Genomic DNA, 15571 nt, shown 5'->3' on the forward strand with positions numbered 1-15571 from the left:
ATCAATTTAGACTTAGTACTGAATTATATTTACCCGATGCCTTAGACGTGGCCGGTGACGTCACAGACAGGTGTGTAGACGATGTTGTGGAAGCGGCCGGTGACGTCACAGACAGGTGTGCAGACGATGTTGTGGAGGTGGTTGAAAGTGTTGTCAGTTCCGGCTGGAAACAAGAGAAACATATGCATTGTTAAAAGTGCATGTGCTAGCATTGCCGATGCAATTCCATGGTGCTAGCAACAAATATATAGTATATATAGTCAACAAAGAGTCTCCGATTAGTGAATTCTAAGTAATTTGCATCACAAGTATATAAGTGGTGTATGATTTTTAAAAAAATCATCGTTATGAAAAAGTGGTTTAACTTTTTGTTGCTGTGTCCTATACAACAAGAGCCTTGAACCTATACCACGGTGTTTTTGTCGGGATGGATTCTCAGTCTGCCGTGTTGGTTGAAGATAACGCCCACCACAACTGTAGCAGTAACGACAACGATGACGCCAACACAGACAGCCAACACGCACGGCGGATGGGACCTGAAGAACTCACGGCAGGTCTGACTGCGCCTCGGGTCGTCTCCACCCTCTGTAGAACAACACATGAGCCGATTTCCCAGACAGGTATATATTTCGATTTGGGAAGTAAAAGACGATTGGAAAGGATGGGAATCCCAGGGCTCTGCTTTTCAATGTGGTTTCAAGTTCAATTCAACTTTAGTTCAATACCATGTCCACTCGGCTTCTAAAAGGCTATAAGACTACATTGATAATTTGTGTAGGGCAGGTGTGTCGATCCGTCCGAGGGGAGAATAAAAGGAAAAAAAATCAAAGACCTTTGTTGACAAGATGCATTGCACTATTAACAAACGTTAACTCACCCCTGCTGCCTTCCCTGGTTCGGTCCCTCATGCACACCGCATCTTGTGCTGCGACAAACTCAGGGTCCAAACCTGCATACACGTTATCTGATGTTGGCTGGCGCAGTTGATTGTCGTCCATGTCGTAGAAGATCTGTTCTTCGTTTTCCTCATCAGCTGAGGCGACTTTCATCTCGTAAAAGGGCTGTTCTTGTTTCTCTTTGTCCTTGGCAGCGGTGACGTCCATCTTGTAAAATGGCTGTTCTTGTTCTTCATCAGCAGGGGTGATGTCCATCTCATAGAATGGCTGAAATGCCGCATTTCGGATGCGATCTTGTGCGGCCAGAAAGTCTGGGTCTAAGTCGGCATAAACGTGCGTGGACAAGTTTGAATATTCATCATCGTTCTCGTAATTTACGTGTTCTCCATCGTTCTCATAATGTACGTGTTCATCATCGTTCTCGTAATGTCCGTGATTTTTGTCGTACTGGAAATATTTGTGCTCTTTATCATTCTCGAAATGTCCGTGATTTTTGTCGTACTGGAAATATTTGTGCTCTTTATCATTCTCGTAATGTCCGTGATTTTTGTCGTACTGGAAATATTTGTGCTCTTCATCATTCTCGTAATGTCCGTGTTTTTCATCGTTCTCGTAATGTCCGTGTTCTCCGTCGTTCTCGTAACGGCCTCGCAATCCTGCCTCTCCCTTTTCAGCTTTCTTCGATGCAGGCTCCTCGCCATATTCCCCAACAGCCTTCAAAGCTGCCTCTGGGTCTTCCCTTGCGCGCAGTGCCTGTCTCTGCCAGTCGAGAATCCGCTTGGTAGACCAGAACCTCTGCCCCACCCGTCTGACGTAGAGCGGGTCCGGCGGGTGGCAGGGGACATCGGCCGGCTGAGGTGGTGACTCCTTCGGTCGAGCCGCAGCAGGAGGAGGTACTGTTTAGAAGTAAAGAAGAAAATTAGTAATAAAGATAAAAACAAGAACAAGTCACGTTTTCCGTCGGGATTTTCCGTCGGGCTGTATCGTCGGAGTTTTCCGTCGGAGTCTTCCGTCGGGGTTTTCGTCGGTGATTTCCGTCGGGGTTTTTCGTCGGGATTTTCCGTCGGGGATTTCCGTCACATTCTGTGTCGTTTCTGCTCGGACTAATGTTCGGACTGAGATCGGTAATCATCGTTTGTGATCGGGAAACGAGCGATATGCCGACAGCAGCGGCGGCCGCGCTGGAAAATGTGCGGAATTTCAACATGGTCGCACGACGCACTGACGTCACTTTATTAGTCTATTAGTTTTCTATGCAATGGAATAGGGCGTAATTCATTTCCTTTCAACATACAGAAACCCGAATTCAACGTTTGTGCAAATGTTACAGATTTTGAAAATTTAGTACAAGATACTGGTGCAAACTGCTGTCTGAACGGAAAAGACATTAAGGACATTAAAAAGAACAGAATATGGATTTCCTGATTTTTATTGTTGTTTCCTTGTTAATGACGTTATTAAGAGACGACAAATGCTTTAAGCACCAATTAATTGCGTATTTAACAACAATATAGTGTTTGTTATTAAAAAGTCCCCGTACCTGCTGTCTTTCTACTTTCATAAAGTCTCTCCAAGTCGTCTTCACAGGATGGACTCTTCTGTGCCGACGCCCTTTTTCTCTTCACGCCCTCCTTCTGTAGTAATGGCGGTTTCTTCTCCACTTTTGCCTGAGGAGTTTTGACGCTTTCTCCGTCTTTAACTCCTAAATCACCGATCGCTTTTGCCCTCCGGACCTCCATGTTGACGTCTTCGGCCATGTCGTCCTTTCTTTCTGCGTTCAGGAAAGATTTTCTGTGTCGTCACTTCCCCCAGCAGTCTTTCTCTCTCAGAGGACGTTATATTAACGTCCAGTGTTGACGAAAACGACTAAGTCGCACTGCAATATGCTAATGTGGTGTTATTGCCATGGAGAGGAAATTCCTAATTTACGTCGATTCGACGTAAATCGCGTGTGATTGGTTGGATGAAGGACATTAAAAAGAATTCATTCCTTCCAAACTTAATACGTCTGGTAGCTGAGGGTCTGCATGGGGGATTCTAATAACGCTAAACGGTGAATTTAGGAGGATCGGCAACGCTTAACGGTAAATTCAGGCGAACAGTTACGCTTCAAGAATAATCTACCAACACCGCTTAACGTTGAAAATATTAGAGCGGGCCGACCACGATTAAAATAGCTCGCTACGCCTTACGGAAGTTGGCATGCAGACCCTCCTAGATGCATTTCAAACCTGTCAGAGAGAGAATTGTGGGCGCTTGTTTGCTTAAGAGGCTCTTTCTACTTTATCCGTTTACTAGCTTAGACGCCATGCACTAAACATACGATACTCAAAGTAAAGATAAAAAAAGTAAATTAAAAGAAAAATCCCCAAACAGTTGAAAGTGTCTGTGTTGCAAAAATGGGTAAGTTTGGGCAAGGACATAATATAGTGTCCTTGCTTTTGGGTTGGGAGTCAACAGTTGCCATGACAACAAAATTTTTAATGGCGAATTTTCTCCTTGTGAAGGCCTAAGTCTCGCCCCAGCAGACCATCTTTGTTATCTATATCTAGTGGTTGTCGTTATTGTGAATGCAAGGGTATGTACGTATGTCGCACTCATTCAATTCCAAGAGAATCAACATAATAAGTTAATAACGTAACATAATAACGTAACGTTTACCTCCACAAAGTGGCAAGTATAATGGGCCTAAATTTAGGGTTGTTGTAATCTCCATGAAAAATGGAGATATAGTTTTGGGTGTGTCTGTGTGTGTGTCTGTCTGTCTGTCTGTCTGTTTGTGTTTCCGCACTACTGTAGTCAGCATAACTCAAGAACCTCTTGATGGATTACGATGATATTTGGTATGTGGGCAGATGTAGTGAAGCCGAAGTTAAAGGTGGATTTTGGGCCCCCTGGTATGGGAACTTGGTACTGCAGCAGAACTTCCGTTTATATGTCTTTTGACCTGGACGTGCTATGGTCTTGATTTTTGGGTGACTGATAGCTTGTTATGTTTGCAATGATCGTTTTAAAAACAAAGTTTATAGTTAAAAGGGCAAGCATATTTCCCTACTTCAAGAAAAACACAAGCGCGCTCCGCCAGAGTTTCCTTTAGACCATGTTGATTCGATAATATGGAAGACGAAATTGATGCGAGCGTGCAAATAAAAAATGTTTTGGCGTGAAATCTAAGGTAGAAACTACGTAGTAACTTAGTAAGATTTGGACTAAAAAAAGATATCATGGAAATCCGTCGTTCCTTTGTTCATTATTCTCCTTGGAACATTTTGACCAAAACGCCGCTGTAGTTCCAGTGCAAGCTGCTAGAGGGCCAAACCTACACCACCTCTTCCTTACACGACAAGCTATCTGCAACAACAAAATCAAGATCTTAGCACGTCCAGGTCAAAAGAGAATAAAAAGAACGGAAGTTCTGCTGCAGTACCAAGGCCACATACCAGGGGGCCAAAATCGACCTTCACCTTCGATTCGTCTTCCCGGCACCTACCCACATACCAAATGCCGCTTATCCATCCAGACGCCAAAGGTATGCCTGCGGAAACACAGACACACCCAAATTTATGTCTCCAGTTTATAATGAGATTAATTGTTGGACCGTTTTTTTTTCAGAAGTTGCTTGAATTGAAAGAAAATATTTCTATGATAACGTATTTTTAGGCTTTTTTGTCAGGAATTTTACTTTGTCATGAGACAAAACAAACATGCCAAAGTATGACAAAGTAGAAAGCCCGACAAAAACGCATAAAAACACGTAAAAAACCACCCGGGCCCACTCCTCTGCTTGGTAGTGTTGAACGAAAGCATCAAACTTTATCATACAACACAGGTAGGCTGGTCAACTTAAAACCGCTTAAAAATACTACTGGCTTTTCATGGAATACAAATATGTAAGGTCACAACAAGCCCAAATACCACTCTAGACAATAGTTCGTTACAAAAAAAAAAGTGGTGTGCAAAGCTATAAACGATCACAGAGATCGGCCCCCACACCATGGATCGGCCAATGATACAACACACACTTCCGGTATATTACCGAGTTTAAACTCTGACCCGGAACTAAAAGCCTGCAGGATTCCAAAAACAGGCGTCGAACAAGAAGGAAGTCAGTTTCAGCGTGCTGTCTCCGATTAGAGTATCTTAGCAACATGGCAGACGAAGAAGAGGTAAGGATGTTACTTGACCAAGCCATAGATTTATTTTCAAATGAAGAAACGGTTTTAATAACTTTGTGTGCAAAGCTATGGTGGTGTAAATATGTAGTTGGCAAGTGGGGAGGGGGGCACGCACGAACAGGGGCCCAGCTAAAAATAAACGTCCTCTTGTTAAAAGCCAAGCTGTTAAGTGATCTTCCCAGTTGTCGTGAGGCTATGTAACTCATCCGCCTTGTGTACTTACGAAATACACAGCCAATAATAATATAAGTTATAAATAACAACAAAACCCCGCTAGGACAGAAATTTGTTTTAACAGGGACTATCATGCAGTGATAGCACCACACCAACTGGGGTCGCGACCTTTTAGCCTCGTGGTTAGAGTGCGTGAGGTTATGATCTGTGTATCTTATATCGTGCTGTATACCTTGTTACAGTTTCCGCAGTTTGTTTGTTTGAACCTTCATTTATTCACAGGGCTCGAAATTCAGTACATACGGTGTCGAAATACATTTTCATCTTCAACTTCAACTTGTTTGACGCCCAGATAACCCCACGAGGGGCAAAGTAGGGGGGAGAGGAGGTCCCATCTGTTTCATGTCATGACCTTGAGATTTTTGGGACATACAGGTAGGGTGGATTTCTGTCCCAGGATGGAGGGACGGTCCTTGAGACAGCCCTGGATAGTTCTAATGACACTGACATTAACAGTTTCTTTTGTGATCTCACCCCACAGTTCTAAAATTTTTTCGTGGTCTCACCCCACAGTTCTAACATTTTTACAGTCTCACCCAACAGTATTTACAGTTTCTTTTGTGATCTCACCCCACAGTTCTAAAATTTTTTCGTGGTCTCACCCCACAGTTCTAACATTTTTTCGTGATCTCACCCCGCAGTTCTAACATTTTTCTTGGTCTCACCCCACAGTTCCCACAGGTCATTCCTCTCAACGTGGGCGGCCACACCTTCACCACGACCCTGATGACCTTGCGGCGCCACGAGGACTCCATGTTGGCGGCCATGTTCTCCGGGCGCCACCGCGCCACCCAAGACGCCGAGGGTCGGTACTTCATCGACCGGGAAGGAACCCACTTCATCCACATCTTAAACTTCCTCCGCAGCGAGACACTGCCGCCGTACGACATCTCCACACAGGTTTGTTTGTTTTTTGTTCTAACTGATAAGCTACCTTAAAATTGTTTTGTACAGTAATTACAAGCTGTATAAGACTGAACTGATAGGTTGCACCTGTCGGGATGCCCACTCTCGCACACTCACACAGACACGCAGGCACACACACACTCAGACAAACACACGCACACATACACACACATATTCACACACATACGCAGACACACAGAAACGCACACACCGACAGACAAACATGGAAACAAGCCAAAAACAACTACTGTAAATGCAGAAATGTTCGCTGGCATTTAATTTTTCGGTAGGGAAAAATGGAAAGTGGTTTTGAGTTCGCATTTGAAACAATAGTAGGGCTACAGTCACACACTGGAACGGCTTTTTGTAGTGGTTTTAAGTTTGCGGTTAAGAGTTAACTGTGAAAACTGTGAACATAAAACCATGTCCGCAAACATTTCTGCATTTACAGTAGTGAAGTGATGTGTGGTTCTTTTTCTTCTTAACCACCCTCCCACCTTTCTGCTTACAGGTGTACAAGGAAGCGCTGTTCTACGGGATCCTCCCGTTAATGGAGCAACTCGGCGAACACATTCGCCACGAGTTCCTCTTGCAAATCCCGAACTACAATGAGAACCTGGAGCGGATGATCGATCACGCCAGGAAAGAAGCCATGGCGGAGTACGGACGCTACTCGAAAGTCCCCGTCTGCATCTTCAAACGCGCCTTCGAGCAGGTGAAAGCGAGACAAGAGGATCCGGATTTAGATCCGACCATCGCGGAAGAATACGTAGAAGAACATGAGTGTAAGGAACAAGAAGGGACCGCGAGTTTCGGACCATGGGAGGGAATTCCTACTGAAGGCGACCTGATAGAATGTATAATCCTGGACCTTGCTGATAAGGGGTACAAGTGTATTAACGAGTACGAGGCGGGAGGGGCGCCCACGTGTAAGAAGTGGTGGTTGGTCGAAAAGCCGGAGTCTTTCGCAGACGCGTCGGCAACGAGAAAAAGTAAAATTGTCTGCAAGAAGAGATTGTATCACTTCAGGTTTAAATGGTGGTGACGGAAAATGATACATTTAGGCCATATCAATTTTATTTCTTGATTTCAAAAAATATTGCTGAGTTGAAATTTTACTATGGACACAGAGTCTGAGGGCTGTATCTTGCATTGGTACACAAAGTTTCAGGGAGTGAACATACATTAAGAAAGATTCAAGTTTTCCTCCCTGCCTTCTGTTTTCATCTTGACGGCTATCGTTATATATATATGTAAACTTTTACTTCAAAATGTTCGAAAACCAGGGATTTGAATTTGTGTGGTATTAGTGTACCTGATGCTTCGAGTGTTGTTTTTTTGGTCATATGATCATGAAGTGACATTTGACTTTTGTTGTTGCTTTTTGTAAAATCAATCCGTGTTAGATTAAAATCAAGTTGTTTAATACAGAATACTGGAGTTTGTGTCACATATTGAATCATATTGAGTTTTAAAACAAGAGCACTTAATATTGATACAGTATAATTTTAACAGTCTAACTCATATCATAGAAAAACGATATGTGTGACAGGATCTTAATGCAAAGTGGCCCATATTCTTGCTTCTTCAGTGATGGCAAAACATATATGACCACCTCATACATGTACCCATATATGGCCTGTGTTCTTTAAAGCCCTGTCTAGTCATGTGATCAATAAAAGTGACTGTTGTATTCAACATTGATTGATTGATTGTGTCTATTTAAGGCCATGTTGGTTTGAATATATGGATGGCATCGCTTCCTTGCAAGTAGATCTCATATGAAGGCAATTTTTTTTGTTAGAAGCATTATTTTTATTTGTGTGGTTGCATCAGCTTTGGGGTTCCCAGAGGATGTCATTCATATATATACATAAGTTAAACTTAGCATCATATGCACAACCATTTATGCAAAGGCACCTTTTTCAGGATTTGGCGCCACAACTTTTATTACATTTTTATTCAGCCACCATGTTGCATTTTTAATTTACCTTTTTTTTTTAAAGATAGGAAAAAAAGAAGCAGACACGTGTATGCGAGAATCATGAAATTGAATTAGTTTTGCCCAAGGTTTTTGTCACCCCCCACTCACTGCTAATGGTCCAGTCCATTAAATCAGCTGTTTTCCCTCATTTGCATATTAGTTATTTGCATATTTGGCGGGAGCTAACTGCTTCCAAGATGGCAGCCTTCGATTTCTACCGATCTTCATTTGATAACACTTCCAAGCACAGGTAAATATACTTTTTTTCTCCCCAACAAGAAACGAAAATTTAGTAGTAGGGTTTAGTTAGAAGGGGACATCGAAGGGGCAAGGGTCTTGGGGTGGGCAAGACTTTGGAAAGATGGCCAAGGTGCCGTATCGCGGTAAACTTCAAAGCGCTCGAAATTGACACCACAACAACAACAGTGTTTTACGATCACCTGTAAACGTGTTATTTTCTCCATTTTTCCATCAATACGTTTCATGAGTTCCCATATGAATATGTAAACGTCGTTTTTACCAACGTTTAAACAAGGAGGTTTTAGCTATAATGCAAAGGGTGTGCGGGATCATGGCCGATTGCAATAGTTTGGGCCCCTAGAATAGGCGTTTAATTCGAGGTTTCATACGGGTACGAAATTCCTGCTGCATACATACAGGGGTATTCCATACAAACTAATACAAACTCAGTCAGTTATTTGAAGAAAAAAAAAGGTTTCGAAGAATTCCTGAGGGACCAAAGAAATTACATTTTGTCAGGTCACACCAGGTTTGACAGCCACCATGAGCAGAATAGATGAAGGTGCAGGACCCTCATCCAGTAACCATGGCAACAGTTGTCATGGCAACAGTGGTCCTGGCGGTCATCAAACAACAACTGTAAGTGTAAGTCATGTTTCCTTTTTTTGATTTTATTTGGTTTCATTCTTAGATTCTTAGACAACGGATTGCATGATCATTTGAGATGGTGATGTAAAGCCGGCGACCCAGTGTATGAGGAAGCTTCATCAGGCGTCATAAGCGTCAAGCGTCAAACCTCTGCATGTAAAAGAACCCAACACACTTATCAGGGAAGAGTAAGGGGTGACCCGGTGTGCTTGGCCAAAAACCCGAGCCGTAGCAAAGCCACAGCCCAATATGCTGTATTTAGTTGTTATTGTATTTGTCAGCTGTAATTGCCATTTTCAGAGGTGATGTTTGATATTAGCTACTTACTAGAGAGTGCATCACCTCTGTGTCCTGTATATTCTTAATTGTTGCTCAATACAAAAAGGCCGCATTGCACAACTACTACTTGAAAAAGCCTCATGCTTACCTCAATTGAGGATGACTGCTTCACTAATTTCTACCCCTGTATGTTATTCCAGGGTCGCAGCTACATCTACACCAAGCTGTCTGAAGTGAAAGTGAACACAACAGTCAACATCTTGGGAGCTGTGAAGTTCTTCAAGCCTCCCTTTCGATCTAGAGGAACAGGTGGGTATCATATTACAACTGGTTTGAGATCACTTTCATTGAGCTAAACTCATTGGAGATCACTTTTACTTTCATTGAGCTTAACTGGTTTGAGATCACTTTCATTGAGCTAAACTCATTGGAGATCACTTTCATTTTCATTGAACAGGTGGGTATCATATCACAGATGGTTTGAGATCACTTTCATTGAGCTAAACTGGTTTGAGATCACTTTTACTTTCATTGAGCTAGACTGGTTTGAGATTACTTTCATTGAGCTAGACTGGTTTAAGATGACAATTTCACTGATTCTAATTTGCATCCCGGTTACCCAGACTACTGCCTGGTGCTGAAGCTGGTGGACCCCTCCGTGCCGACCCTGGAGGAGGGGCTGAAGTGCTTGTTCTTCGCCAAGGAGGAGTCGCTCCTGCCGCAGATCCGCCGCGTCGGAGACATCGTCCGCATCCTCAGGCTCAAGGTGAAGGTCATCTTCATGGGTAGGGGGGCTATTGTTAGAGTTTTTAGTAAGTATCATGTTTAAGTGGTTGTAGACCTTAAACTGTTTGCATGCTGATGGTCAAGTGAAAAGTTTTCTTACATCTTTGTGTCTAAATATTTCACTAACCTGTCCGAGTTATGTTTTAGTTGAGGCATTCTTAGACTACCAGTAAGTTTGCAAATGTGAAGCACTGTTCAAGTTCTCAGCAACCTGAAGTTAGAGACTAAATTGCATGTCAAAATGTGGAGGCAGAGAACAATTCAAAGTCGCTTTTGGAGAAATAAACCACTCTACATACTCAAATCCTTTGGGTCTGTTTCCATGTCTTTTCCTTCCTGCTAAACCTTAAACTTCAAATCAAAAAAAGCTTTATGTTGCGCAGGTTGAAGACTTCCGAGGAGCCCCCCAGGGTAAGAAGGGCCCCGGATTCTCATCTCTCGTGTTCAACGGTCAGCTGGGCGCTCCGACTGAACCTCGCGCCGACACCGATAACTACACCTTCGAGAACCAGGATGAGGAAAAGGTGACACTAGAATAAGGACGTAGATCTAATACTATGTATATTGTATTATGTATAAATAACCCCATATCTTCCGTGAAAGGGGTCTGTGGTAGTGTGCGACAAAAAAGTGACAAAAGTGTTTTGAGGGCTTAGGTTTGAGTTCACATCTCTCATAATGTGCTGCGAACTGACATTGAATGATAGCCTAGCTGAAAAGTGTATATTGGATGATTTTTTTGTTCAAAATTGAGGACGAGGCAATGGTAACATTGGATTGTAGCAATTTCTTTTTCTGTGACAAATGTTTTTCTTCAATGTTGATTTCATTGTATGGATGACATTCATGCACATGAGTTTATCAATTTTCGTCCATTTCCAAAAGAATTGGGGGGAGAAAGGCACTTTATACGACCTTCGCAGAGGGTGAAGTGACGCCCACCAAGCCACTTTGGCTAATCTGTCAAAATGTGTGCCAAAATCACACTACGGATTGAGGAATGAATCCACTCTACTTTTACAAAATCACACTACAGATTGTTGCGCCAATGTGGCAACATCTGCATATTGACATCCACCAAGTGCCATTAATTTTTTTGTTTATCCGTTATCTTTTTTTAATTACCTTTGTCCTTATTGTCTCTTAAATGTCATGGTTTCTTCTGTGAATAGTTTCATCAGGTTGGTAAGTCACTGAATAAAAAGACTCAGTCAGAAGACAAAGAACCAGTCAGAATTGCCTTGAAGAAGGTGAGATGGTCAGTGGAATAAATCTCTTGGTTGTGTGAAAAGAGTCTCTTTAATGTCATGTTTTCTGTTTGCCTTTCCTTGTGCAGGTGCTGGAGCTGCGCCGGTGGGTTTCCCGGACCCCGGAGCTGAATGGCACGACCCGTCGCCGCCTGACCCGTCGCCGAGGTCAATGAGACGGAATACATGGATCTCACCTGTCAGGTAAACAGTTTGTTTATTTGTTTGTTTGTTCGTTTGTTTGTTTGTACCTTTGTACCATTAGAGCCCCATTGAAGGCATGATCCACTGTCCATTGTACTAATGTTTAAAAGAGCTGTACAATGAATCTGTAAATACTGTCTGTCTTCTCTGTCACGACCAGAGGAAATTTAAGCTCTTCAGTGAGCTAAACAGGTTCAAGATCAGGACTTGAAGGTTCCCGCTAAGGAGCAACATAACAGCCGAGATTTCATTAACCAACTGTCTGTCACCTTCCTCAGGGCAATACTGACTGGTTCATTTTGCACTATTGCAATATGATGAATAAAGAACTTTTGACAAACATTTAATCATTACACACAACGTAAAAAGATTTGAGACGAACTCTCTGTCTCTTCGTCAACCCGGTATTACAGTCAGATCTCGTCTTGGAGTTCTCTTGTCACATGACTTGATGTTGATTATCATGTAACAGGAGAAAGAACTTGTTATTCAGTTATTTACAAACATGATGAAATTATTTCACAGGTGGTTCAAGATCGCTTTCTTTTTTTTTTGTCACCTGTTCAGATTACTTTCACTTTTTTGTTTTTGTTGTCTCCTGCCCAGGTGGTGTTGGTGGCCAGAGTGGACCAGGTGTGCGTGCTGCTTCAGGTGTGGGACGGAACAATACCCAAATAGTAGGTGCACATCTCCTGTCCATGCAGCCCTTGGGCCGCACAGTTGTGCCAGCACTACAGCAGGGGGCTAGTCCATCAGTAGTGCAGTACTAGTAGCGTGTTTACTACAAGTTGCATTGTGGAAGAGAGTTGTATATAAGTAGAGAAAGCAGTTGAAATATACCATTTGTTTAAGTCAGAAAATAACACCCACCTGAGACAGTTCAGAATATAAGGCTTGTAGACACTGCTGAGATCGCTAATGGAAGACCGGACTGAGTGGTGCAGAAGGACTCATTGTCTCCCGAGATGACATCACAGATGTCCTCGTTCATGGTCCAAGGTTCAAGACACAGCTCAACTGAAGATGTCATTTCTGAGTTGTTAAATCGTGATTGTCATTTTCCTGCAGTTCGTTCAGAACAGCTGATCTTCAGACACTTAACCCGGACCAGAGGGCTGACTTGGCCCGGCAGGTCAGAGGTCACCTGGTGGATGTGTTCATCTACGACGACCACATTCCAACTGCTCTGCAGTTCAAGGTTAGTCAAGGTTGTTCTAATGATCTTCTTTTACGATAGGTAAAATATAAATGTGGTCCCATAGCCTTTTTGAGGTAATTCTGAATAAAAGTTGAACTGTAATTTCCAGCACAAATATTGGACTTACCAAAATTTTTGACTGATCAGCTCCAGTTGTTGCCAAGGAATGAGCAATCCACTGTCAAAAAGTCCAATTTTTGTGTTGTCAATGCATTACAGATCAACTTTGATTCAGAATGGTTTAAGATCACTTTTACTTTTTCACTCTGCCTTTTTATTCTTTTTCACTTTCACTTTTTCAGTTGTACTTTTTCACTTTGAATTCACTTTCACTTTTCCACTTTCACTTTTTCCCTTTCACTTTTTCACTTTTACTTTTTACTTTTTCACTTTCACTTTTTTACACTTTTCAAAAAAACTTTTTCACTTTTTAAAAAACTTTTATAACTTTTTTCCCTTTTTCACTTTCACAGCCAGGAGACTTTGTGAGGATCTACAACCTGCACTGTGCAGCGTACAAGCCGCCCCAGGGGGAGGGGAAACTGCCCCAGGGGGAGGGGAAGCCGCCCCAGGGGGAGGGGAAACTGCCCCAGGGGGAGGGGAAGCCGCCCCAGGGGGAGGGGAAGCCACCCCAGAAGGAGGGGAAGCCACCCCAGGGGGAGGGGAAGCCGCCCCAGAGGGAGGGGAAGCCGCCCCAGGGGGAGGGGAAGGTGCCCCAGGGGGAGGGGAAGCCGCCCCAGGGGGAGGGGAAGCTGCCCCAGGGGGAGGGGAAGCCGCCCCAGGGGGAGGGGAAGCCACCGCAGGGGGAGGGGAAGCCGCCCCAGGGGGAGGGGAAGCCGCCCCAGAAGGAGGGGAAGCCGCCCCAGAAGGAGGGGAAGCCGCCCCAGGGGGAGGGAAGGCCGCCCCAGGGGGAGGGAAGGCCACCCCAGGGGGAGGGGAAGCCGCTCCAGAGGGAGGGGAAGCCACCCCAGGGGGAGGGGAAGCCACCCCAGGGGGAGGAGAAGCTGCCCCAGGGGGAGGGGAAGCCGCCCCAGGGGGAGGGGAAGCCACCCCAGGGGGAGGGGAAGCCACTCCAAGGGGAGGGAAAGCCGCCCCAGGGGGAGGGGCCGTCGGACTGGCAGGTGGAGTTCGTGGTCCACAAGGGCACGTCGTACGGGCGCGGCCTCAGGCTGCTGTCCTCAGACGACCTCGAACTGGAGGACATGAAAAGGTTAGACTCATTTTCATTTGAATCTTTTGTTGTCATTGTTATTGTTTTTGTTTATGCTCTTGAGCTACATATTTTCCTCAAAACGTTTATGACGGTTAATCTAATCCCTACAAATGGACAAGATTACGGACGTTTTGATATAACCAGCTGCTGCCGCACCGCGTGCCTGCGAAGCTGGTGTGTTCCGCCTAATGGCGGTTGTACCGGCTCTATAGATACAGATACAGATACAGACATCCATCACTCTTCTCACAAGGCAATAGTAGTACATAGGGTATAGTCATTTGAAACATCCGGAAGTAATCTCTAAGTCTTGTCCAGTCATAGAGCTTGATTTGAATATCCTAGAAATAGGCCAATGCAAAAAGTTGTTGTTTGTATAATTTTGCTAACTTTTATCCGTTGTTTATGTTGTCAATGCTCCACAGTGCCATGAAGCAAGTCATTCAGGCGAGCAGGACAGTGGCCACAGATTTGTCTACAAGTGAGAAAACCAAGCAGCCGCCCAGGGCACAGGGGGCAAAAGATGATGCAGATCCTGTTGCCCTGGTAACTGTTGCCACAACAACAGCAGACCCAACATCTGTGACTCTGGAGACTGTCGCTATGCCAACTGTTGCCCCCGACAATTCTGCCCTGCCAACTTTTGCCTCCCAATCTGCTTCCCTGACAACTGTTGTCCCGGAGACTGATGCTCCGTGTCCCGCTAAAAGAGCCAAGATGGACGCAGATTCTGTTGCCATGGCAACTGTTGCCCCTCTAATTGTTGCCCCCGAGACTGATGTCCCTAGTCGTAGCTCTAGTCCAAAAATAGCCAAGACTGAACAAAGCTCAGCAAAAAGAGCCATGTATCAGCAGTTGCAAGGAGACAGCATTGTTTGGGACTGTGACAACAAAGCCCAAGGAGGCGACAATATTGTAAAAGAGAGGAACGATAGCATGGAGCAAATCGGCAACTCTGTAAGGGATAAAGACAATATTGTGCAAGAAGGGAACAGCATAACGGGAGAAGCTAACAACAATGTGCGGGAAAAGGACAGCATTGTCACAGAAGGAAACAGCATAACACAATATGTGGACAGCACAGTTTTTGTCCTTGGAGGAGACAGCATTGAGCAGGAAGGGAGCAACAACATGCAAGAGAAGGGCAGTGTTACTGTGAAGGCGGGAGACAGCATTGTCCCAGAGGTCGGCTGCCAGGGGAGCAACTCAAATGCAGCAGGAGAGTTGGGCAGCAAACGGAAGAATTCTCACAAGATGTCGTCCACCCGAATTCGATTGAAGAACCCCAAATTGAAGAAAGAGAGAAGTAATGTGCCAAAAGGGAACAGCGCACTGTCACAGGGGTCCGGGATCAGCCTTATGCCAAAGGGGATCAGCCTTGTGCCCAAGGGGTACACCAAGCTAAAGGGGAACAGCACTGCAGTAAAAAGGCACAGCACTGCCTTAAGGGCAAACAGCACCAATCCAGCAGGGACAAGCACTATGTTAGAGATGGACATGTACAGCACTTGTTAAGCACATGTGTCATTTGTATCGTTTGGGAAAATGTTTGTGTTCAAGT

The 15571-nt window shown here is 44.3% G+C and overlaps 3 protein-coding genes across 4 annotated transcripts; all 3 read left to right on the forward strand.

The window, feature by feature from the left end:
- Positions 1-4948: 4948 nt before the first annotated feature.
- On the forward strand, positions 4949-7909 carry LOC136446810 (BTB/POZ domain-containing protein KCTD7-like). The gene is made up of 3 exons (XM_066445405.1): positions 4949-5062; positions 5978-6205; positions 6723-7909. Exons 1-3 carry the CDS (start codon positions 5045-5047, stop codon positions 7254-7256), a joined length of 780 nt encoding a protein of 259 aa, XP_066301502.1. The 5' UTR covers positions 4949-5044; the 3' UTR covers positions 7257-7909.
- Positions 7910-8311: 402 nt separating this feature from the next.
- On the forward strand, positions 8312-13361 carry LOC136446815 (protection of telomeres protein 1-like). Of its 2 annotated transcripts, none has more exons than XM_066445411.1 (9): positions 8312-8445; positions 8955-9080; positions 9563-9671; positions 9986-10128; positions 10532-10672; positions 11485-11599; positions 12206-12276; positions 12668-12797; positions 13271-13361. In XM_066445411.1, exons 2-6 carry the CDS (start codon positions 8979-8981, stop codon positions 11569-11571), a joined length of 582 nt encoding a protein of 193 aa, XP_066301508.1. In that variant the 5' UTR covers positions 8312-8445; positions 8955-8978; the 3' UTR covers positions 11572-11599; positions 12206-12276; positions 12668-12797; positions 13271-13361. The 2 variants fall into 2 exon arrangements, with proteins under 2 accessions (XP_066301508.1, XP_066301509.1); XM_066445412.1 differs by having other exon boundaries at positions 8955-9074.
- LOC136447029 (neurofilament heavy polypeptide-like) lies at positions 11582-15525 on the forward strand. Its single transcript, XM_066445698.1, has 5 exons — positions 11582-11599; positions 12206-12276; positions 12668-12797; positions 13271-14007; positions 14436-15525. The coding sequence occupies exons 1-5, from the start codon at positions 11582-11584 to the stop codon at positions 15523-15525; spliced, it is 2046 nt and encodes a 681-aa protein (XP_066301795.1).
- Positions 15526-15571: the final 46 nt, after the last annotated feature.

This window comes from Branchiostoma lanceolatum, chromosome 13 (assembly GCF_035083965.1).
Source record: "Branchiostoma lanceolatum isolate klBraLanc5 chromosome 13, klBraLanc5.hap2, whole genome shotgun sequence".
Taxonomy (NCBI): domain Eukaryota; kingdom Metazoa; phylum Chordata; class Leptocardii; order Amphioxiformes; family Branchiostomatidae; genus Branchiostoma; species Branchiostoma lanceolatum.